The 22,765-nt window shown below is 45.5% G+C and overlaps 1 protein-coding gene across 1 annotated transcript; it reads left to right on the top strand.

The window, feature by feature from the left end:
* Window positions 1-1,920: 1,920 nt before the first annotated feature.
* Window positions 1,921-16,987, top strand: ccnq (cyclin Q). Its single transcript, XM_080497435.1, has 5 exons — window positions 1,921-2,265; window positions 5,901-6,084; window positions 7,760-7,892; window positions 14,631-14,849; window positions 16,857-16,987. Exons 1-5 carry the CDS (start codon window positions 2,142-2,144, stop codon window positions 16,944-16,946), a joined length of 750 nt encoding a protein of 249 aa, XP_080353561.1. The 5' UTR covers window positions 1,921-2,141; the 3' UTR covers window positions 16,947-16,987.
* The last annotated feature ends 5,778 nt before the right edge of the window (window positions 16,988-22,765 follow it).

The raw sequence follows: 22,765 nt of genomic DNA, 5'->3' as shown, positions 1-22,765 counted from the left end.
GCTGTGACAAATTCTAACCAATCCAAGCGCATAGAAAGACGTAACTTATGTACGTAACGCATCTATTCACTTATAACACTTCTTGATGGCGACTCGTAGCGAGAGACAGAAATGTCGGGGAAGAAAAAGTTTGAGAGCGGTGCACAGAAAAGAAAGACGCAAAAGGAGAAGGAGCGTCGTGATAAAGAACTTATGAGCCATATGCCGAAGCTAACGGGCTTTTTTAAATCAAAAACCAGAGGTGGAACCAGCGCCGCGGACGCAGGCACCTCCACAAGCCTCGGCGAACTGGCACCCGCAGCCGCTGCAGCCAGTGCCCCTGACACGCAGGCCGCGCAGCTGACAGCAAGAGCGGAGAGGAGATTGTTGGCTCTCAATCCGGTGAGGAGGAGCTGCAGAGTAGCAGCTCCTCCTTTCCGGATTGATGACATACTTCGTGACTTGGACTTTACGGACATAATTAAAGACTTCTCAACCAGAAAGTCAAGAAAAAGACCCTTTTAAGATGTATAGCTTTGCTCATATTTATTATTTCTGCCATATTTTTGAAGCATGTTTTCTGTTGTTTGCAAGAGACAGTCTGTTTTAGTTGAGTTGTAGTTGTTGTTTTTTTTTTTTTAATTAAAGATAGAGATTTTGATACACATTGCAAGATGTCATTTAACATTTATTTTTGACACATGTAGGAGTTGCAGGGTTGGGTTTTTTATGCGATTCAGGGTTAGGGTTTGCGCTGAGGGGGGGGGGGGCCTACAATTCTGTTCAAGCCCCGGGGCCTATGGGTACATTAAGGCGGGCCTGCTTCAGACTGCCGCCACGATTAATTCTTCATCTTCGTATGATTACTGAAAATCATTTTATGAAAAGGTCAGTGATGATCCAGGTGGGAAAATTGTAAGTTTTTGTGTAAACTTTGCATGCCGGGCTTCAAGAAGTAACTCCGTTCATCAACAAATTCAACAGCAAACCTGAGACAGCACATTAACTGAAGCACCCGCGAGCCATTGTGGGGTAAATCAAACATCAAGACATGGCGATGGTGAGCCAGTAATGGGCTGAATATTGCACTTTTATGACCCAAGTTCTCGAACTTTTCTTTGGGCAAACAGTTCAGGAAAAAATTGATTCTTTAAAAAGTGAAAAGTGACATAGATCAATAATTTAATGTTTTGCACTTTGAACGTTGCACTTTGAGGTACAGCTGGAGTTTCTTCCCTCAGTCTGGCTCCTGCCTCAGATTGTGTTTGTGCTTGTACAAGAATTATGTCGACACATCTTCTGGACTCACAGTATACTGCCGTTCACAATGGTCTCCTTGAGGGTTTTACTATTTTAACTCTAATTTGTTTGTGGAACCTGCCTGGTATATTTTCCTTTCCAACTTAAGGACGACTGTCCTATTTTTTGTTTGTTTAAATAATTCCTCAATAAAAAGACCATTCAAGCAGCATGTTTAGGAGAATATACTGTCGGGGCTGGAAGCTGCAGCTGGTGTAACTGAAAGGGGGGCAACAAGAGGGAAATGCCAGTATTCTGAGGGAATTGCTTGCAGCAACATATTGAGAAAAAAACAACTGAATTATGAACTATGAACTGAACTAGTTCATTTTAAAATGTGCAAACTGAACTTTGAACTAGTACAAGTGGAAACTGAACTTTCCCAACACTGATTATAATAACAATAATGTGCTTTTTATAGGTTTAAATAATATTTCATTATTAACATTTTGGATTAATTTAGTTTGTTATTAATAACAGTAGTATTAATTTGTGTTGTATTTGAAGGTGAGCTCTCATTCACTGGAACGTCACTTCATTCGCTGGAACGTCACTTTTATTTTGAAATCCGTTTGTGTATGCTCCGACTGGTGACTTGACACCAGCCGGAAGCTGGAGTGTTTATCGTCCGGTTCACAGGTCAGGAAGCGCCGGAGAGAAGGATGTCTGTCCCGGTCCACGGTTTTCTGAAACTCTGAGCTTTATTCGTGTTTTCTGTGTTTCTAACACTTCATATCGTGGCATCGCGGAGCAACGACTTTTAACTTCGCTCATTGGTGATTTGCCTCCTCGTGAGCGCACGAAACTAGCAGCTGTTCTCTCGTGTCTCACGTTGTCCCCATGGAGGACTAGAGGACATCACTATGGACGGTCCGTCCCCCGGTTCCGCTTCCACCGCGGGGAGGAGAGACTCCAGCGGGGAAGGCGAGGATCCGGCCCGGGACACGAAGACGCACTTCAGAGTGTGTCGCTTCATCATGGAGACAGGTGTGTGTGTGTGTGTGTGTGTGTGTGTGTGTGTGTGTGTGTGTGTGTGTGTGTGTGTGTGTGTGTGTGTGTGTGTGTGTGTGTGTGTGTGTGTGTGTGTGTGTGTGTGTGTGTGTGTGTGTGTGTGTGCGCGCGTGTAATTAGATTAGATTCAACTTTGTCGTTACAAATGTAACAAAATGCAGTTTAACATCTAACCAGAAGTGCAGTATCGCCAGTACAGACATTATACACACACACACTCACAATATATAGATAATAAATAAATAGGGAACAGTGTGAAGTTGCTATTGCTAGAATTTATATTTACATTATTTAATGGACTAGTGCCATTAAGGTGCTTTAACGGGGTGAGAGTTCAGTAAAGACTCTGCTCTGTGGAAGAAACTGTCTCGTACCCTCTGGTCCTGGTCCTGATGCTCCTGGTCCGGAGGCTCCTGGTCCAGAGGCTCCTGGTCCTGATGCTCCTGGTCCGGAGGCTCCTGGTCCAGAGGTTCCTGGTCCGGAGGCTCCTGGTCCGGAGGCTCTTGGTCCGGAGGCTCCTGGTCCTGAGGCTCCTGGTCCGGAGGCTCCTGGTCCTGAGGCTCCTGGTCCGGAGGCTCCTGGTCCTGATGCTCCTGGTCCAGAGGTTCCTGGTCCAGAGGCTCCTGGTCCAGAGGCTCCTGGTCCTGATGCTCCTGGTCCTGAGGTTCCTGGTCCGGAGGCTCCTGTAGCGGAGGCTCCTGGTCCTGATGCTCCTGGTCCTGAGGCTCCTGGTCCGGAGGCTCCTGGTCCTGATGCTCCTGGTCCGGAGGCTCCTGGTCCTGATGCTCCTGGTCCGGAGGCTCCTGGTCCAGAGGCTCCTGGTCCTGATGCTCCTGGTCCGGAGGCTCCTGGTCCAGAGGCTCCTGGTCCTGATGCTCCTGGTCCTGATGCTCCTGGTCCTGATGCTCCTGGTCCGGAGGCTCCTGGTCCTGAGGCTCCTGGTCCTGATGCTCCTGGTCCGGAGGCTCTTGCAGGGCCTTTCCACCAGGAAGCAGCAGGAGCTCTTCATGGCTTGACATTAAGGAAAAGTGTTAACAACTTTCTACTTGCCCGAAGTTGAATGGAAATGTATAAGCTTGGGTAATGTATGAATACAACCAACATAACTTTTAACGTAGAAACACTTGTAGTTTCTTTAATAATCAAGATGTCGGAATGAAACTCAGGGAAGGCAAATCTCTTTATATGTGGGCGACTTAGCACCAGTTTAGCCCCTGAGAGGCTTTGGAGGTGGAAAGACAAACCACTGGTGCTGAATCTGGACCTGGACCAGAACTGGAACCTGGTTCTTTCTGGTGGAAAAGCTCCCTTAGAGCTCCGAACCTAGCATAACAAGTCCTAGCAAGGAATCTGAGCTTCAAAGTGATTAAGGAAGTTTCTTAGAGCAACTCTTCACAACCTTTATCTGAGTGAGGAGGTGTGGTCGAGCCCGTTGCTCTGTATGATGCAGTCTGCTGAGAGCTGATTGGTTGTTAGAGGGAGGAAGATGCTCTGTATGATGCAGTCTGCTGAGAGCTGATTGGTTGTTAGAGGGAGGAAGATGCTCTGTGTGATGCAGTCTGCTGAGAGCTGATTGGTTGTTAGAGGGAGGAAGATGCTCTGTGTGATGCAGTCTGCTGAGAGCTGTGATTGGCTGTCAAGAGAGAGGAAGACAGAAAAAAGGGCTCTGTGTTCCTAGTAATGAACTGAGATTAAAATTAAGTGATCTAATATGAAAAATGTGTAATCATGAAAATTATTTTATCTATTTAATGGAACTCAGAAACATTACACAGCTTAAAAATTGTAGAACTTACCTCGTTCACATGCTGATTATTATATTGACTTGATTATTATCTTTTCTGTCCACGCTGTTATTTTGACGACTTAATGTATTATAATGATATTAATGGATTTAATGATATTAAATCCCTGTGATTTACCACCAATGTAGAGCAGTGAAAGAACTGTAGCCTCTGCTGACGGAGGGTTGGGACAGACCAGTCATCACTGCTACACTGCTGCAGCTCACCTGTAGACAGGAGTCACAGTGTTTTACTGCAGCTCACCTGTAGACAGGAGTCACAGTGTTTTACTGCAGCTCACCTGTAGACAGGAGTCACAGTGTTTTACTGCACCTCACCTGTAGACAGGAGTCACAGTGTTTTACTGCAGCTCACCTGTAGACAGGTGTCACAGTGTTTTACTGCAGCTCACCTGTAGACAGGAGTCACAGTGTTTTACTGCAGCTCACCTGTAGACAGGAGTCACAGTGTTTTACTGCACCTCACATGTAGACAGGAGTCACAGTGTTTTACTGCAGCTCACCTGTAGACAGGAGTCACAGTGTTTTACTGCAGTTCACCTGTAGACAGGAGTCACAGTGTTTTACTGCAGCTCACCTGTAGACAGGAGTCACAGTGTTTTACTGCAGCTCACCTGTAGACAGGAGTCACAGTGTTTTACTGCAGCTCACATGTAGACAGGAGTCACAGTGTTTTACTGCAGCTCACCTGTAGACAGGAGTCACAGTGTTTTACTGCAGCTCACCTGTAGACAGGAGTCACAGTGTTTTACTGCAGTTCACCTGTAGACAGGAGTCACAGTGTTTTACTGCAGCTCACCTGTAGACAGGAGTCACAGTGTTTTACTGCAGCTCACCTGTAGACAGGAGTCACAGTGTTTTACTGCAGCTCACCTGTAGACAGGTGTCACAGAGTTGTGATCACATGTATCCTGGGTGTTATTGCTTTTCCCTGAGGAGGTCGACCACAAACATTTTCCTGCACAGTTGAGTGCAGTGTGTAAATATTAAATCGTTGTCATTAAACTAACCGAGAACATCTTTCCTTTCTCTGTCTTTTTAGCGGTTTTCCACCTTCGGAGCTCTCTTGGGGCTTCAGATGCTTTGTGAATTACTTTTATCTTAGTAAGAAAAATCTTAGAATTCAAGGAATTCTAAGATTTTTTCCAGTGTCACTTGGAGCTGTTTTTAGCCTTAAGGCCCCTGCCAAGTCCCTTTTTGAACCCATAAGAACAAGAAGAAAATTCGGCAGTGACGTCAGCCAGCTGCTGTAAAAGGGCTTTTTCTGCATGACTGTTCATGCTCAGATAAGAAGCTGCCGAGCTCACAGGCCACGCCCCCTCACAACAGGCCACGCCCCCTCGCAGGAGCCACACATCTGTGAAACTGCGTTTTAACTTTTCAACTGCCCAGTTTCTTTCTAGCTTTCAGAAATACATTTCTCTGAACTTGATGTTGCACAGTGTTTGTCTGGTTTTCACTGCAGCAGCTGACAGCTTTGAGTGAGGCGTTCGGGTGCATCCCGACATTTTAACGAGCTGCGGCGGTCAGACAGTAGCGATACTACGAACTCAATATGATTAGAGCTGGAACATGCATGCGCAGCACACGTCATTGCCGAAGTTTCGGCAGTGCTGACCTCCAGTTTGGCCAGGACAGTTGGCACTGCTGAAACAAGTTTGTTCGGCCCGGAAGAGCTTGCCAAAGGAAATGACATCATTTCGTTCGGCAGTGCGGACGGCCGAACCTTGGTCTTGTGTTCTTATGGAGTATAAATTGGCCTTTAGGATGCTTTGTGAATATGGGCACTAATGTCTTTCTGTTCTAGGGATGAAGCTGGGCATGCGCTCGGTGCCCATGGCCACGGCCTGCGTCTTGTATTACCGCTTCTTCGATCGAGTCAGTGTCCGGGACTACGAGCCATATCTGGTGGCCATGAGCACCATTTACCTGGCTGGTAAAGTGGAGGAGCAACACATCAGGACCCGGGACATCATCAACGTGAGCCACAGGTATCCAAATGCTAGGCTCCACCATCAGCCAGAACATTATGACCACTGACTGCTGAAGTCTTTAACATTGAGGAGCTCTTTATTATATTGTTGGGAGATTTTCCTCAAAGTTGTGGTTTTAGGAGCAGAAAAATGTTGAAGTTGACTTCAACCGGGCCAATGTTGGTTTAAGTTTAATGAACCAAAAGAAACTTTTTGTCAGTGATTCATTGTTGGAAGATGTCAGTTTATGCTTGTTTGAGACCTGTGATGTTGGCTCACAGAAACCTTTGGAAAAGGAATGATTTAATTTGTTATTTGTTTGATTGTAGCTGCCCTACGCTTTGTCTGAGGCCATGTTTACACGAACTCAGGTTTTCACAAAAATGTATTTTTCCTCCTCTACGTTTACACAAATACTTTCATTCATGCTTCTGAACTTGGTTTGGAGCTGATCTGAGCAGCCAGACCTGTAGGGGGCAGTGTAAGGAGAAACATCAAGCCATTGCAGCTTCCATTGTATCAAAATACTATGAGTTGTGTCGTAAATATCCACCTCCCCTCCTTTTGATGTAAACAGTAGTATAAGGTTTTTCTAAGTCTCCACTGTGGCCGGAGTTTTCAGGAATCATCATTTGTGGTGTGTCGTAGCTGCGTTTTTGTGTAAATATGCGGCTCAAATGCAGAGAAATATAACAGCGTTTTTAAATACCCAGATACGTGTAAATGTGGCCTGAGCTGCTGCCTCATTTATGGTCCGATGGACTCTGAAACTTTGAAATGTATTCATTGTCATTATATTTTGTTTCAACGGACATTAATGTTGAAGTGACAGTTGATCTCCAGCTGCCTTTTCTTTTGAACGGAGGTGACAACAGCATCTCTAAATCTGCAACTCTGGTTGGATGTTGTCAGTCAGCAGTGATCAAAAGATCAAAGAACAGTGCTCTTTCTCTTTTTGGAGCTAATAAGATAAGATAAGCCTTTATGCAGATGAGGCCCCTTTAAACCAACTGAAAAGCTTTACGTCAAACAGACCAATGTCTCCCTAAAAGGTCTTAAATGTCAGAGATTTGCAGTCCCTCTAGTACCAGAGGAATCAGAGCACGATGATTCCTCCACTATGTTTTACAATAGAGGGGTTGAACTTTTATTTATATATATATATAATTACCACCACAGGTCCAAATAATGCAACAACAAAAAATATTAGATAAACCAAATGACCTGCCAACAATGCGCATAAATGTCTCCACATACTGGACTTCATTTGGTGGCACGTATTGTAAATAAACTTACTAGCAGAAGATGATCCGTGAAAGAAATCAGTTTGTTCTTTTTGTCTCCATCAAACTGCTTTCACTCTCGTTCTGTTGTTGACTTCTATTTATTTATCTGGAGAATTACTTAATTATCAACAGATTCCTGCTCCATGAATACTTTGAGCTATTTTAGAAGTTAAGCCTCTTGTGCATGACAGCCTTGGACTTTTCTGTGGAGATGTAATGCATTTAGGTTTCAGATGTGGATTTTATATGTAAGAGGAGGTTGGGCTCAATCTGTAAATGTTAGGAACAATAACAAGAAGTTGTGTGAATCTGAACAGTTTCTGCTCTGCTTTTCTTTTCTTTCCTGTGATGTGTGTGATGTGTTTTGAGGAGTGGTCGTCTTGATGGCTCTGCTCCCTCCCTCGCAGGTACTTTAACAGCGGCAGCTCTCCTCTGGAGTGCAACAAGGAGTTCTGGGAGTTGCGGGACAGCGTGGTGCAGTGTGAGCTGCTAATCCTGAGACAGCTCAACTTCCACGTCTCCTTCGAACACCCCCACAAGGTTTGTGTGAGCGTAGGATTAAACGGGCAATATTTTAATTTTAAAATACTATAATTGCTCTCTTCTGCTGACATGCTTTACTAGAAACACCACATGTACCCGTTTTCTCAGTTTCACATTTCCATCTCATGGAGATCTCAGAATCAGTGATCATCAAAGTCACTAATGTCATTTTGTGCTTCAGAGGTGAGATGATGGCACAGTCGGTCATCACAACATCACGTTGGTGTTGTGCAATGGCCCTGGAAGCACCTTCAATCAACTGATGGAAAAGAGAGAGCTCAAGAATGATTATTCTAGATATTATTGACATCTCTGTCACTCCGTTTGAACTGGTCTTAACTCACTGAGACATTTCTCACGTGCTGTGTTGACAGGAGAATGTTGGTGGAGCATGAGTTAGGGTTTTTAACATTCAAGCTCTGTTTCTGTAATTTTTTTGTATCATGTTTTGTTTCTTTTTTTTTCCCCTTCGAAAATCTCAAGTCCAATATGTTTCCGGAGTTTTCTTTGTTTTTTTTGTGCAACAGTGACAATGATGATAAAGACATAGACAAAGAAACCAACGACAGGACAGTGCCAGCTGACTTTAGTGTGGTTTGGATGTTAAGATGTTGGATGTTATGTGACGGGCACTAAGGACCAACAGCAGAGGCGATGGTCGGAGGTAAACTCAAAATAGTTTATTGCTCCATTAGGACGAGCCAAAACTAGTTTGAAAAAAACCCAAAGCTGGAGCGCATACAGCAGGGTGGGAACTACGGGAACGGGAGACGACTCTGGGGGATCAGGAACGAACGACAATAATCCGGCAGCGCCCGGTGGCCAGATGATTAAGATCAGCCTCAGGTGCGTGCAGTTGTCCCCGGCGAGGGCGTCACTAGGAGAGGGGGAGGGGGAGGGGGAGAGGGGAGGACATGCAACACGCAGAAACACAGAACATACACAACACTGTACCCCCCCCCCCCCCCCCCCCCCCCTCATTGGACGCCACCGGGGGTCCCACCAGGCTTGTCAGGGTGTTTGGAGTGAAAGTCTGTGAACAATGTATTGTCCAAAGTCAGGGGCTGTGAGAGCCGGGACCGGTCCTCAGGTCCAGGTCCCTCCCAGTCCACCAAGTAGTGGAACCCACGGCCGGGAACGCGGGGGGTGGGGGGGTCGGAAGGCGGGCTCAGTGGACTCGTGAAAACAGGCTGGAGAAGGGACACGTGAAAAGTGGGGTGCACTTTGACAGAGGCAGGGAGGTTCGACCTGACCGCACATGGCTTTACAATCTTCTCAATGTCACGAGGCCCGATGAACCTGGGAACTAACTTCCGTGACTCCACCTGAAGAGGAAGGTCCTTGGTGGAAAGCCACACCCTTTGACCCGGTTGGTAATTTGGTGTGTTGGATCTGTGTGTGTTTGCCAACCTTTGGCTTGGGAGCAAAGAAGTGCTGCGCGAGCCTCTCGCCACACGACCCAGGTGATCCTGGACAGAGGGGGCGGCACTGGGCAAGTCCTGTTCAGGGAAGAGAGGGGGTGGGAAACCATGAAAGGGGACATACCCGTGGAGGAGCAAACTAGAGAGTTGTGGGCATATTCCACCCAGGGCAGATTAGGGGACCAGGGTGTTGAGCGGTGACACAGCAGAGGGTCGATTCCAAATTCAACAATCTAAATAGTTTATTGCTCCAAAAAATACAAGGCGAGCCAAAACTAGGCTGAGAAAACAAAAACTGGAGCGCGGGGTCGGAACTACGGGAACGGGAGACGACTCTGGGAGATCAGGACCGAACGACAATAATCCAGCAGCGCCCAGATGCCGACTTATGAACCGTGATGATTAAGATCAGCCTCAGGTGTGCAGAGTTGTCCCCGCCGATAGTGTCACCAGGAGAGAATGAACATACAGAAACACAGAACATCACAGTATCACTGTTTTAGGCATTGTATAAATGATGACCAGGGGGGTTCCACTCAGAACATGTTAACCCTGAAATGAGGGCAACTCAGAGTTTTCCATTCCAGAAAGAAAGCTGAGTGAAGCCCGGGGTCAGTCTCCATGATACCAGACTGTGAACTGAACCTGCTTGCTGACATGTTTTGTAGGAGAAACCCGGAGTTTCTAATGTCTCCTCCCACCCGAAGCAACGACTGGAAATGGATTGTCCATTATTTCCAAACCTGATCGACATCAAGGCAGAAATCATTTGAGATAACTTATGTTGTGACAGTCTTCCAGCCCAGATTAGAAGTTTTTTGTATATTTCTGACTATATTAACCCCTCATGGGGGAAATTCCTTCCCGAATCGACCCGGGCTTCACATCAGAGCACATTTTATGCGCTGCATTAGAGGTTTTGTGAAATGGTATTTTACTTTACACGGATAGGTCTTAATTTTTTTCCCCCCACGAGTCGAGCGGACGAGTGAGCCATGGGTTGGACTCATCCTGCAGACTTTGTACCAGTCCTGCACCCAATGAAATATATTTTCTTAAACAAAAACAGTTTCATGTACGGTTAAAATCATAATCATAGAAATAACAATGCTTCATTTTGTAAAATAAATTGTACATTAAATTAAATTACATTAAATACATGAAATGATATTATTCAGTGACCAGAGTGCACCAATCAAAAGACACAAAACTGATGCATGACAGTCCAGTAATGTAGAACACAAACTAACAAAATGTGTATCCAGTTTGTTGTCAATTAAATCTTTTGAAAACAAGTATTGAAGCACAATTCAGGAACATTCAAATGTTCTTATTTCAGGTGTCTGATCAAGGGACGGCTTCGGGAACTTGCTCATCTACATTTCAGTAGGGGAGCCCCGATACACGTTTCACGTCCGATCTGATCCTTGAGACCCAAATTTGCATATCTACCGACACGATTCTGATACCAGAGCTCTGTTTGCTTTAATATTATTATTTTCATTATTGTTGCCTTTAGATGAGGCTGTAGTAAATTCCTCTCTACAGTAAAGTATGAAATGTAGGAATGTATGTATATATTCGCTCAAAAGACAACTTGAGGTCAGTATAAGGTCCGAAAAGGAAGCAGTACAAAGTCATTTAGTTCCATGTGGACAATGTGAGGGTCTGTGTGACGTCATCCTCTCATAATAAACTAGTTCAACCTTTAAAACCTCAGAATCACTTTATTAATCCCTGGAGAAATTCTTCATCAAGCAGCACCAACAGAATGTTTCCAGCTCTAACGCAGCTCCACCCATTGGGACTGTTTTCAGGGGGATTAGCGTGGAGGAGGACGGAGGTGTGAATCGCCTGCTACCGTGGAGGAGCTGCTGTTTTGATGTATTTTCTCCTCGGCAAGCTGGCGTTTTAAAACGGTGACGTCTGGCGGCAGAGCGTCCGCCTCGCTGTACAACAGCTTTGCAAACATCCACATTGATGTCTTGCTTTGCGGTGTTTTGAGCGTAAACTACGTTGAAACGGCGACATATCCTGAAAAGTTGGTTAGCTGCAATGCTAACTTCCCAAGCAGAGCACGACCAAAAAACACTTGTCGTCATTGCAGTAACAGTGAAGCACAGACGAGGCTTCATGGATCAGAAAGCTCTGTAGGTTGGATCGAAAATTTCTAATTTTGCACTCGTGATGGCTCGTCCCGCGGGCTAGCCATCAGAAATGTGTAGTAGTCCGTAGAAATATGTACTCGTCGCGGACTGGTGTTAAGATCGACCCCAGATTTACAATAATGGTAAAGCAACAGTGTGAAGAGCGGTTAGAAAAGTCACCCTGTCTTTTTTTCTTTTGGGGGGGGGAGGTTATATAAATAAAGGTGTGTGCGTGCGTGCATAGAGCATATATACATATATACCTTTTCATTCTCACAGATGTTTTTATATAAAATTTTTGGCTGCTTCAAAGTTGCCTTCCTCCTGTTGCATTGCACCGAAATGAATTTCACATTTTATACCTATTTATTACTTCTACCTGTCTGCTGCGATCTTGAGGTACCTGTTGAGTCAATGCAGTAATGCTTTCAAACATGTGCGTTGACTCGAGCAGCAGTTTTCTCCCAGTCGTCTCTCTCCTCTGCTGCTGCAGCGCCGGGGCTTTTAGGGCAAAATAACTTGGTTTTTGGTCTATTGCCATAGTGACTGGTGGTATTGGGGCTCCATTGATGACGGCGTTTTATTCTGATTGTTCAGCCGCTTAACTCAAGGTTCACATACTGAACATCCTATCTCCTTATCTCTGGACTATACCATAACCCTGTGGATGACGTCACGGGGTGAAGGAAAGGTGTTAGAAGGCTTTCTAAAGGAGTTAGCGAAGGACGATCATGTTAGTGTGGTAGTTGGACCGCCCTTTCACTTAGTGAGGTCATAATAATGTGACGGCAGCGCAAGTTACCCCCAGTCTGCTGTGGTGTTTCTGAAAATGGACTACAAAAAGCCCATTGTGGTTCTAGATAAGGCTGCCACGATTAGCCGACGATTGTGTCAACTATTACAATCGTCGACAACTAATTTAATAGTTGACGTGTCATTTAAATTTTTTTCTAATCTTTGTCTCTCAAACTGCAGCAGTGGCACCTTCGACTGCTGCGTCTGCCTTTCTGTCCTTGACACACATGCAGTCGTGGTAATCAGGGTCAGCCGTGATGTCACCGGAGTTCTACCAGACGGGCTCAGACATCATGGCTGCCGGCGGCAACGGAGCTCAAAGTGTGGACGCGTTTTAAGAAAACGAAAGAGAAAAGCGTACAATGCGACATCGGCTAGACAGAACTTGCCTTCCACGTCAGCACAACGTGAAGCACGAGCACCTGGAAAGGAAGCACGTTATGGCTTCTGACCACGAGGAAGAGGGACCGTCATCACGCCAAGCTAACTGGCTAATTAGCTGCTAATATTAGCGGAAACAGAGAGCTAACTTACTACTTACTCATATAGCTGTTAACGTTAGCGATTTGATCCATTAACCGCCCTTACAACACATTTCATGCTTTTTCTGTCACTTTACAGTGACGTGTTTGAATTTGAAATGTGGTAATTAACGCTGCTTGCTAACGTTATGTTTCAGTGCTAAAAAGTACCACCAGTCCTGCATCCCTGCAAACTGCAGCCCATCGGAGTGCATTTTCTCTGCAGCAGGGAACATCTGCTCTCAGAAGAGAACAAGTCTTTCTTCAACACATGTAGAAATGCTCACTTTCCTGGCTATGAACAAGAGTCTTGTGCAGTTTGGGATTCTATAGAGTCAGAGTAGTAAAGTTGAATACAGTTGTGTGCACTGAGACCAAAACTTTAATAAGTCCTTATTTACAGGTTCCTACCTCATTGTTGCTATGTTTGATGTCAAAGACACATTAAGGAGAAATATACCCCTAAAAAATCCACCTGAAGTGTTTATTTTTATGTTGTTTAGGCAAGTGCCTTTTCCTTATTTTACCCGGCTGTTTGCACTTTATTCTACACAGTTAAACAAGGGTTTGCTGCTACAAGCATATTTCATTAAAGTATTAATGAACTATCTTAATTGTCTTTATTTTTAGTCGGCATATGCCTTCAACACTTCAAGCTGAAAACTAATGATGGGTTTAGGGTTGAAGCTGTATGTTTTTCATAAAATTTACGTATAATCTGATTAGTTGACTAATCGAAAAAATAATCGGTGATTAGTCGACTATCAAAATAATCGCTTGTGGCAGCCCCAGTTCTGATGATTTCAAGTTGTTCAATGCAGATTATTGCTTTGGTAACTTACACGATCTGCTCCCTTTTCAGTCATCGTAAGTTTCCCTGAAGGCTCCGATGAGTTGGTCCCTTTAAATCAGGGGTCTCCAACCACGGTCCCCCGAGGGCCCCTGTGCTCTATGTTTTAGTCTCTCCCTGCTTCAGCATACCTCAATCTAATGATGGTGTCATCACCAAGGTGGTGAAAAAGCCACCTTGGTGAGGGAGAAGTCGATAGAGAAGGAGATAGGAGGGAGTTGATGGTTCAGCTGTTCTGGAACCGGAAACTCTGAACTTCCCATCTCAGAGTCAGTCGACTCAGGCTTCAGGGGGAAACGCAGAGATTGTTGAACCTGGTATTTTTGTTGGATTCCGAGTCATCTCTTGAGAGTGCTGTTAGTTTTTCGAGGTTTGAATGATCGGTGAACAAATTTAGCCATTGAATCGTGGATTTCTTTCAAGTTTAACAATGTTGTCTTTTTGGTCATCACCAATGTCAATACTTGTAATAAAAAACATTTTTAAATGATGATGCAGATGTAATGTTGACGTATCACCTTGTTGTGCCAGAGACAGTTTCTCAGAGAGCCTGTTCCATGACCTCTGACCAAAACGTTTGAGTGTGTTGGCAAAGCCAACATGCATGGAAATCATTGTCAATAGATGTGCCATAATGAAATATTTCTCTTAGATGTTTCTCATCTTCAAGTGATGCAGTTACTTGTAGCTCTGTTGCTTTACATCTTTTGTTAATAGTGAAGAAAACCTATATAGAAACTACTTTTAACTGTAATTATGTGTTCAGACTTAGATATTTGTATTGTTCTCCAGATAACTGCAGCAGGAAACAGTTTTATTCTAGTAATTTTGCTTTTGGTCACAGCTGAATGTACATACTCTCCAGGTAATTACTTGTCATGTGCAGATTGATACCAAAATATGATATTACTTTATTATAATACTTTCTATTTTTACTGTTTATGGATCCACTTGCATTATTTCCATTGTATTGACGAATTTAATGGGAATTCTGCTTCCAGTACCTCCTGCACTACCTCTTCTCTGTGAGGTCTTTGGTGAACCGGCATGCCTGGTCTCGGACCCCTGTGGCTGAGACTTCCTGGGCACTACTTCAAGACTGTTACCACGGCGCCATGTGCATCCGCCACTCACCTCAGCACATCGCCATAGCAACGCTGTACCTGGCTCTGAACAGCTACGGACTGGAGCTGCCAGACGGAGAGAGAACGTGGTGGCAGGTGGGTTTATTTCCTCTCCCAAATGTGTCTGTTATAAATAGAGATGCTCCAATACCGGGATCGGGTATCAGTACTCATATTTGTACTCATAAAATTGGTACCAGTACCACGACCCAATACCACTTTACGGCAGCATGCAGTGTATGGCACTTCACTGCAAGGCGCGGGCCGGCAGTGAGGAGCGCACAGCTGCGCAAAGCTGTTTAAAACAGTTTTGAGAAGCTCGTACATCACATGTTGGAATGTTGTTTAAATAATATCTGTGAAAAAAACAATGTGTGTATTGGCCTAAGTACTCGGTGTCGATGAGTACTCAAATGTAAGTACTCAAATGTAAGTACTCATACACTACTCATTTTGGAAAACAAGTGTTATCTGTGCATCCCTGGTGATGAACATTCAGTATGTTCAATGTGTAGCTGGTAAGTGTTTGTCTTCTGGTGGCACTACATGTTTGTGTTGCCTGAATGCAAAATTACCCTTTGAAAGTAGATTCTTTTGGATTAAGTTTCCCGTTGTACACTGTATAACCCAGGTTTTGGATGAGCAGTATTCTGACCCGCTCCAACTTAACTTAATGTTAAATTAAGTTTAGTCTGTCTCTCGCATCTCGGCACCACATTCTTCCACTTTGGAGCGGGTCAGAATCCTGCTCATCCAAAACCTAAGGTCTGAGCCTTGGACTTTATCTCATGGAAACAAACAAGATTTTTCCAAGAGCTTGTTTTCTCTGAGGCAAAATAAAAAAAACATGATCAATTAAAGCCGCAAGCAGCCTTGATAGGGAACTCGCACTTTGGGCCCAATCACAGCCTCTGGCCCATATAAATATGAGAGAGAGAGTCAAATGTACTCGGAGTGGGTGGGTGGGCGTGGCCTAAACTGCAAGTAGGCGTGGTTCAAGTGAAACAGGGTGGGGCTTAAATGACATTATTTTAAGTCTGAAATTGATATGGATTGATCAGAACAGGTTTTATTTATTGTTTATTCAAAAACTATTTACAGATCAGCCTCAGAATTGAAATTCAATGTTTTATATATAAAAAAAACTATATAAAGCTTAATTCGTAATACTATACTGAACCTGGTGATTCATGTAAACATCCAGTGGAGACAAACAGGAAATAATGTGTCAGCCTTGTTCACTGTATTCTTCTCAAAAGCACCGCGTTCAGTAGGAGCAACGTTTCCAACTGACTTTACACCAGCAGCCACACTAAGAGCAAGAGGACGGTATAAAAACAAAACCGACAGGAGTGGAGGCAGTGACGACACGACACGAGTCGTTTTCAGCTCTGTCTTGTCAAATACACCGCGTACGTTAGGAAACAAGTTCGCCTCGTAACTTTAAATATCATTCAAACAGAAATAGAGGCGAGCTGAAGAAAAGCTTCGGGGTACTGAAGAGAGCAACACTCACTGTGTTTGAGCTGCTGCAGAGGTGTGTGTGTGTGTGTGGAGGGGCGGGGTCTGTGTGTGACTGGCCAATCACAGAGCCTGAAGACAGTCAGTCACCAAATGAGGATTTTCCTTCATCACGAGCGCGGATATTGACAACTTTTACTCGTATCATGCTCGTATTCGTCAAAAAGGCTTTATCCGTATCTGAAAGGAGTACCCGGCTCATCCCCGATTGCTATCACAATAAATGAACACAATGCAGTGCAATTCTTAATAAAATAACAGTGTTCTTTGGCTTGTCTCTAAATGATACCAGTTGTGACTGGAGAGATTCCTTTTTACGGATCTACAGTTTTGAGCTGTGTCCAGCAGGTATGAAATGGGATTCTGTAAATCTCTGTGTGGATTTGTGCAGCTGTTCAGAAATGGCTCTGACACATATGAAGCTGGGGCAAATGATGGCTTCTCATCATCAAACTGAGTTTCTGTTTTTGCTTTGATTGTACAAGTTCCCACATCCGGAGGCTCCTGCTGCGTCCAGCTTCAGTGTTGCACACAGTCGAATGTTGGTCAAGCTTTGACATCCAGGCCTTGTTTTTGTGTTAGGTGCTGTGTGACGACGTGACTCAGAAGGACATGGATGCTGTGATCTCTGACCTTCTTCATCTCTACGACATGGAGGCAAAGTGTCTCTGAGAGCGAGCTTCTGTTCTGGATGCGTTCTACTTCAAAAATGCTCTATTTTAGCTGATTGCTGACGTTCTCAAAATGCTAATATACTGTGATTAAAGTGGAATGTTTGCAAGCAAAATTGCTTTTTCTGTGTTTTGTATTTTCTGGGGGAGTGTATTGGCAACATCTAAATCTCCCATCATGAATTGGACAAAAAAAATGGTTGTATGACTTCACCTTTTATGAAGCAGTGGCCAAATCTGTGAGATTTTCTGTGTATTTAAATTTTGTCTTGTTCTATAGTTGATCAATGTTGACTTTCTATTTGCGTCTATTATAGCTACGTTGTCGGGGGCTTTATGCCCCCTGGTCGGGTCTGCCAAGGCAAACAGGTCCAAGGTGACGAGTCAGACTAAAAGCAGGTCAACATACCCCGATGGACAAACTATGAAATAGAAGCGATACGTCGCCCGGTAAGGTGCAGCCGGGGCCCCACCCTGGAGCCAGGCCTGGTGGAAGGGACGACGTGGTCCCTTCCACCTCTTCCTCCACAATTCAAATGAAATCAGTGCTATCCACCGCTCTGCATCATTAGAGGATGGAAGTAGGATGAATGAACATGGTACTGAAAATTCAGTATTCATTCTTATGGCTCACAAAAGGCTGTTGATGATTACGTGGGTCTATAAGTGTCAAATGTGAGGACATTGGATGAGTCTGAGATCTATCTGGCTCCGCAGTGTCCCGGGTCTTCTCTGTGGTCACGCTCCAGCAGCATGCCGGTGTGTACATTCCCCCATCAAGGATTTTTACGTAGGTCACAACGTTTGTGTGTGAAGTCATGTGTGTACCTTTCAGACCCTGTTTTGTGGATCAGCTCCGTTTCTAAATGAGGCCCCTGCACATGGAGGGGCCCAGAGCAGAACCAGCGTGGACATGGACTCTGCTCAGACGAAGGATGGCTCTTTTTGTCTTTCTTTATGATCTGCACAGGTTGAAAAGATGCAGTTGTATGAAGGGTCAGACTTTATTTCACATTATTTCTGTCCATGGTTTCTGATTTCACCTTTCATGACATTGTGCAAAATGAAGCTGTTAGCAGAGTCTGATGATCAGGGCAGATTTAATTTCGGGTTGTATGATGTCCAGGCATGATTGACAGCTTTGTTGTTTATTCTACAAGCGACATTCAGGCCAAATCACTGGTGGAGGTTTAAATATAGTCTATGATGCAAAAATGCTCAAGGCTCAAACAGCAGTCAGTGCTTCCATACAAATGCTGCATAAATATGCCCCAAAAAACCAAACCAAATGATTCTAATTATAGTGCAACCACGACCAGCTGGTTACATAAGCCTTGTCTCCTGTGTACGAGGAGGAGAGGTGTGTGTTCAGGTCAGCCCTGCCCATCTGTACACTGGATCACACAAGTCTTCACTGGTTCAGTTCTTCTTTGGACCATGTACAATGGTTTTACCAGACATTTATTCTCCGAGCCTGCTGAATGTTTCTAAATATGAACGCACATAGTCAACGGCTGACATTGCTTCACTCGTGCGCAGTAAACTGAAGCACACCAATTTGATTTAACCCAACTTTACCCCGATCCTGGCTGCTGTTCCTGCTGCTGAACTGCGTGGTGTCTCTCAGGTGGGGAGGCAGGCTGGAGGCAGGCCGGCTGGAGACAGGCTGCAGGCAGACTGGAGGCAGACTGGAGGCAGGCAGGCTGGAGGCAGGCTGGAGGCAGGCTGGAGGCAGGCTGGAGGCAGGCTGGAGGCAGGCTGGAGGCAGGCTGGAGGCAGGCTGGAGGCAGGCAGGAGACAGGCAGGCAGGCAGGCTGGAGACAGGCAGGCTGGAGGCAGGCTGGAGACAGGCAGGCTGGAGACAGGCAGGCTGGAGGCAGGCTGCAGGCAGGCTGGAGGCAGGCTAGAGGCAGGCAGGCTGGAAGCAGGCTGGAGGCAGGCTGGAGACAGGCAGGCTAGAGGCAGGCAGGCAGGCTGGAGGCAGGCTGGAGGCAGGCAGGCTGCAGGCAGGCTGCAGGCAGGCTGGAGGCAGGCTAGAGGCAGGCAGGCAGGCTGGAGGCAGGCAGGCTGCAGGCAGGCTGGAGGCAGGCTGGAAGCAGGCTGGAAGCAGGCTGGAGGCAGGCAGGCTGCAGGCAGGCTGCAGGCAGGCTGGAAGCAGGCTGGAGGCAGGCTGGAGGCAGGCTGGAAGCAGGCTGGAGGCAGGCTGCAGGCAGGCTGGAGGCAGGCTGGAGGCAGGCTGGAGGCAGGCTGGAGGCAGGCTGCAGGCAGGCTGGAGGCAGGCTGGAGGCAGGCAGGAGGCAGGCTGGAAGCAGGCAGGAGGCAGGCAGGCAGGCTGGAGGCAGGCTGGAGGCAGACTGGAAGCAGGCTGGAGGCAGGCTGGCTGCTTTTTTGGAAATACAGAACTGCTCGGATTAAAGACTCATATCATCAGGATGTTTTTCTCCCTCCAAATGTCTCTTTATGTTTCCTCTAACAAGTAGTGCATAGCATCACAGATGAGAGTGAAACAAATTCTGGCTCTGACAACTTGAACAAGAAAAAGCTGAGCTGCAGTGAATGAGGTTAAGTGACAGAAAAAGAGAGATTTAGGGATGAAAACCAGAGTGAGGGGTGTGGAAGGAAAAGAAGCTGTTAAACAGAGGAGGGAGTTAAAGGAGAGACGGTGGCACAGAGAGAGCTGCTGTAATCCTCTGAATATAAAGCCGAGCGGCGGAGCGGACCTGTTTCAGTTTGAAGGATGGGAGAGGAAGCGCTGCCATTGTCCTTCGCTCTCCTTACAAATGGGGCGTCTGTCAGTGTGAGCAGCCACGTCCAGCAGGATGCCTGGTCCTCTCCTCCTCGGCTTCCTCCTCTCCGGACTCACAGTCACAGCGGGTGAGTACGACAGCTCCTCCATTCTACACAGCCAGAGGATTCACAGCCTTAACTGAGGAATGCATGAAAGAAGCACATGCATCAAGATGTTTTCTTGATTTCTTGTTCGGTTTTAAAAGTCACTGTGACATAAAACTGCTTTTTATAGTTGGATGTGACACATGTGCTATCAGTGACAAAACCTAATTCTTTACTCACTTCAGCAGACTTCTCATAAAGTAAACATTTGCTGCAACAGATTAAAAGACTGTTGATGTGTACGTTTTGACTTTGTTGTAGGAAATGTGGCTTTTACAACTGAACGTGTTGATGACTCGTCTGGGATGAGCTGACATGTGCTTAGTCAGTAGTCTGATGATGGAAACCTTGAGCGAGTCCTGCTTGTTTCCTACTTGTGCAGATGCAGGTCGTTATGTTGTAGCCCGGGGCAATGTGGTTTTACTAACAGCACCAAGCAAAAAGCTGCTTTCGAGGTCTGCAGCTTCATGGGTTTACAGAGGTGACAGCCATTTGTGTCATTATTAAATGACTGAGGAACAAAACCTGCTCCTTTGAATCAAGTCACTTTACATCACACTGTGGTTATGAAAAATGTAAATTCAGGGACTGACCCCACCGGGCGCTCGCATACGAGCCCCCCGAAAACCTAGCTCCGAGGATCATTTGGCTAGTCAAACTCCCCCCCCCCCCCCCCCCCGCGGTTCAAGGGGACGTACCCCAGATCAATTGAAACAAACAATTGATCTTTATATGGATCAATTTCCCATATCAAGTCAAAACCTTTATGTTCAACCAAAACCAACAACTGGGGGCCAAAATGTTGAACAATCAGCAGCTCAGCCTCAACACTGTTCTCATCTTCTACATGATGGCGGGGGTAATTTTTCCATCCATGTGGTTGAATGCCAGAGCAGGAAGTGTGTGCCACTGATGAAATGAGCTGAATATATATTGACAGACCTGAGAATTCATCTGTTTTTAACAATATTAATGATGAGTAACATTGATTCTGAACAACCTACATGTCTCAAACTCAGATCCCGGAGGGCCGCAGCCCTGCATGTTTTCGTGGTCTCCCATTCTTCAACACACCTGAATGTCCTGATGGTTCATCACCACCTTCAGCACAAAGCCAGATAACAAGCCGCTTATTGCAAACAGCTGAGAGGTGGAGAACATGCAGGGCTGCAGCCCTCCAGGATCTGAGTTTGAAACCCTACAGACAAGGCTTTTAGGCTCACAAGTACTCAGAAACTGTACAGTCATTGTATTTCTTTACTTATCGTTCTGTTTACATCCGAGTGTCCACAAGCCCACAGCATAATGTGATTAAAAATAATGATTTAAAATAATTGGAACAGAATAACACATGAATCTGTGGGGAAAATAACAGGAACAGAAAAGATTCAGAGGGTTTTTACCAAACCTAAAAAGCGTTCAACACAGAAGTTAATTTAATGCCAAAGTCCTGGAGGAAACATCTCTGAGCAACAAGCAGCTGATTTACTCCAACACTTTAAAGAAGAATAAATACAAAAACACAAATGATTTCAGATGTTGTGAATCACATTGTAAATGGACCTATTAGCATTAATCCCTCCCTTTTTGTGTCATATAAACACTATTTTCTGGAAATGTTCAGGGCTTCCCATAAGATCAGCTCATACGAGTCATGCTTAGTACATCAGGCCTTTTCCAATCAGATGAAACACAGCAACATGCATATATAGAGAATATAGGAACGACGCTATTATCTAAATAAATGACGGCATTAATATAGCTTAGTGATGTGACTTCAGGAGAGCTTGTAAGTTATGTAACACTGTTTGGCCTGTTTGGAGCTCTCCACCTCACGGATCAAGCGTCCATTGTCCAACTGTGACCCATGTTGCTATAAATAATCTCTACTTTAGAATGATTAAATGTTTGCGGCTTTACTGACCACAAAGTGCATGATGTTAATCCGAAGCAGAATTCCCAGATTTTCTGTCCATGATCTTGTGCTTCTGTCGAGATTTTGGATTAGAAGTGAAATTCTCCTCTGTGCTACCAGAAAATAAGCCTGAGGCGAGAAGCCTGGCTCAGTGCCAGTGAGAGGGTCTGAAGCCTGGCTCAGTGCCAGTGAGAGGGTCTGAAGCCTGGCTCAGTGCCAGTGAGAGGGTCTGAAGCCTGGCTCAGTGCCAGTGAGAGGATCTGAAGCCTGGCTCAGTGCCAGTGAGAGGATCTGAAGCCTGGCTCAGTGCCAGTGAGAGGGTCTGAAGCCTGGCTCAGTGCCAGTGAGAGGGTCTGAAGCCTGGCTCAGTGCCAGTGAGAGGATCTGAAGCCTGGCTCAGTGCCAGTGAGAGGGTCTGAAGCCTGGCTCAGTGCCAGTGAGAGGGTCTGAAGCCTGGCTCAGTGCCAGTGAGAGGATCTGAAGCCTGGCTCAGTGCCAGTGAGAGGATCTGAAGCCTGGCTCAGTGCCAGTGAGAGGGTCTGAAGCCTGGCTCAGTGCCAGTGAGAGGATCTGAAGCCTGGCTCAGTGCCAGTGAGAGGGTCTGAAGCCTGGCTCAGTGCCAGTGAGAGGGTCTGAAGCCTGGCTCAGTGCCAGTGAGAGGGTCTGAAGCCTGAAGGCTCCTGACCGCCAACACGTCATCAGCACTTTGGAAAACTCCTCTTACACCAGCAAAGTGCTAGTAAAAGAAAGAAATACAGCTTGTAGCATCTTTCCTTGTACTGATATAAAAGATAAACCAACACACACACACACACACACACACACACACACACACACACACACACACCTTGTCAAAGCAGTGGTGCAGTGGTTAGCACTCTCCTGTATAAAATACAGGTCTGTCTGTATTTCAACCCACCTGTCCAAAGTGAGAGTTATCAATGAGTAAAAGAAGAACCTGAATCTGCAAAAGTCGTCACATCATTTTTCTGTCTGTAATTAGGTATTTAAAT

The sequence above is a fragment of the Blennius ocellaris genome (genome assembly GCF_963422515.1).
Source record: "Blennius ocellaris genome assembly, chromosome: 5".
Taxonomy (NCBI): Eukaryota; Metazoa; Chordata; class Actinopteri; order Blenniiformes; family Blenniidae; genus Blennius; species Blennius ocellaris.
This window is presented reverse-complemented; position numbering and strand designations above follow the sequence as displayed.

What these genes read in the sequence shown, in the direction of transcription:
- ccnq (XM_080497435.1), top strand. Translation starts at nt 2,142, where the DNA reads ATGGACGGTCCGTCCCCCGGTTCCGCTTCCACCGCGGGGAGGAGAGAC. An exon ending in TCGCTTCATCATGGAGACAG is followed by an intron (nt 2,266 to 5,900) that starts GTGTGTGTGTGT and finishes TTTCTGTTCTAG; the next exon opens with GGATGAAGCTGGGCATGCGC. An exon ending in ATCATCAACGTGAGCCACAG is followed by an intron (nt 6,085 to 7,759) that starts GTATCCAAATGC and finishes CCTCCCTCGCAG; the next exon opens with GTACTTTAACAGCGGCAGCT.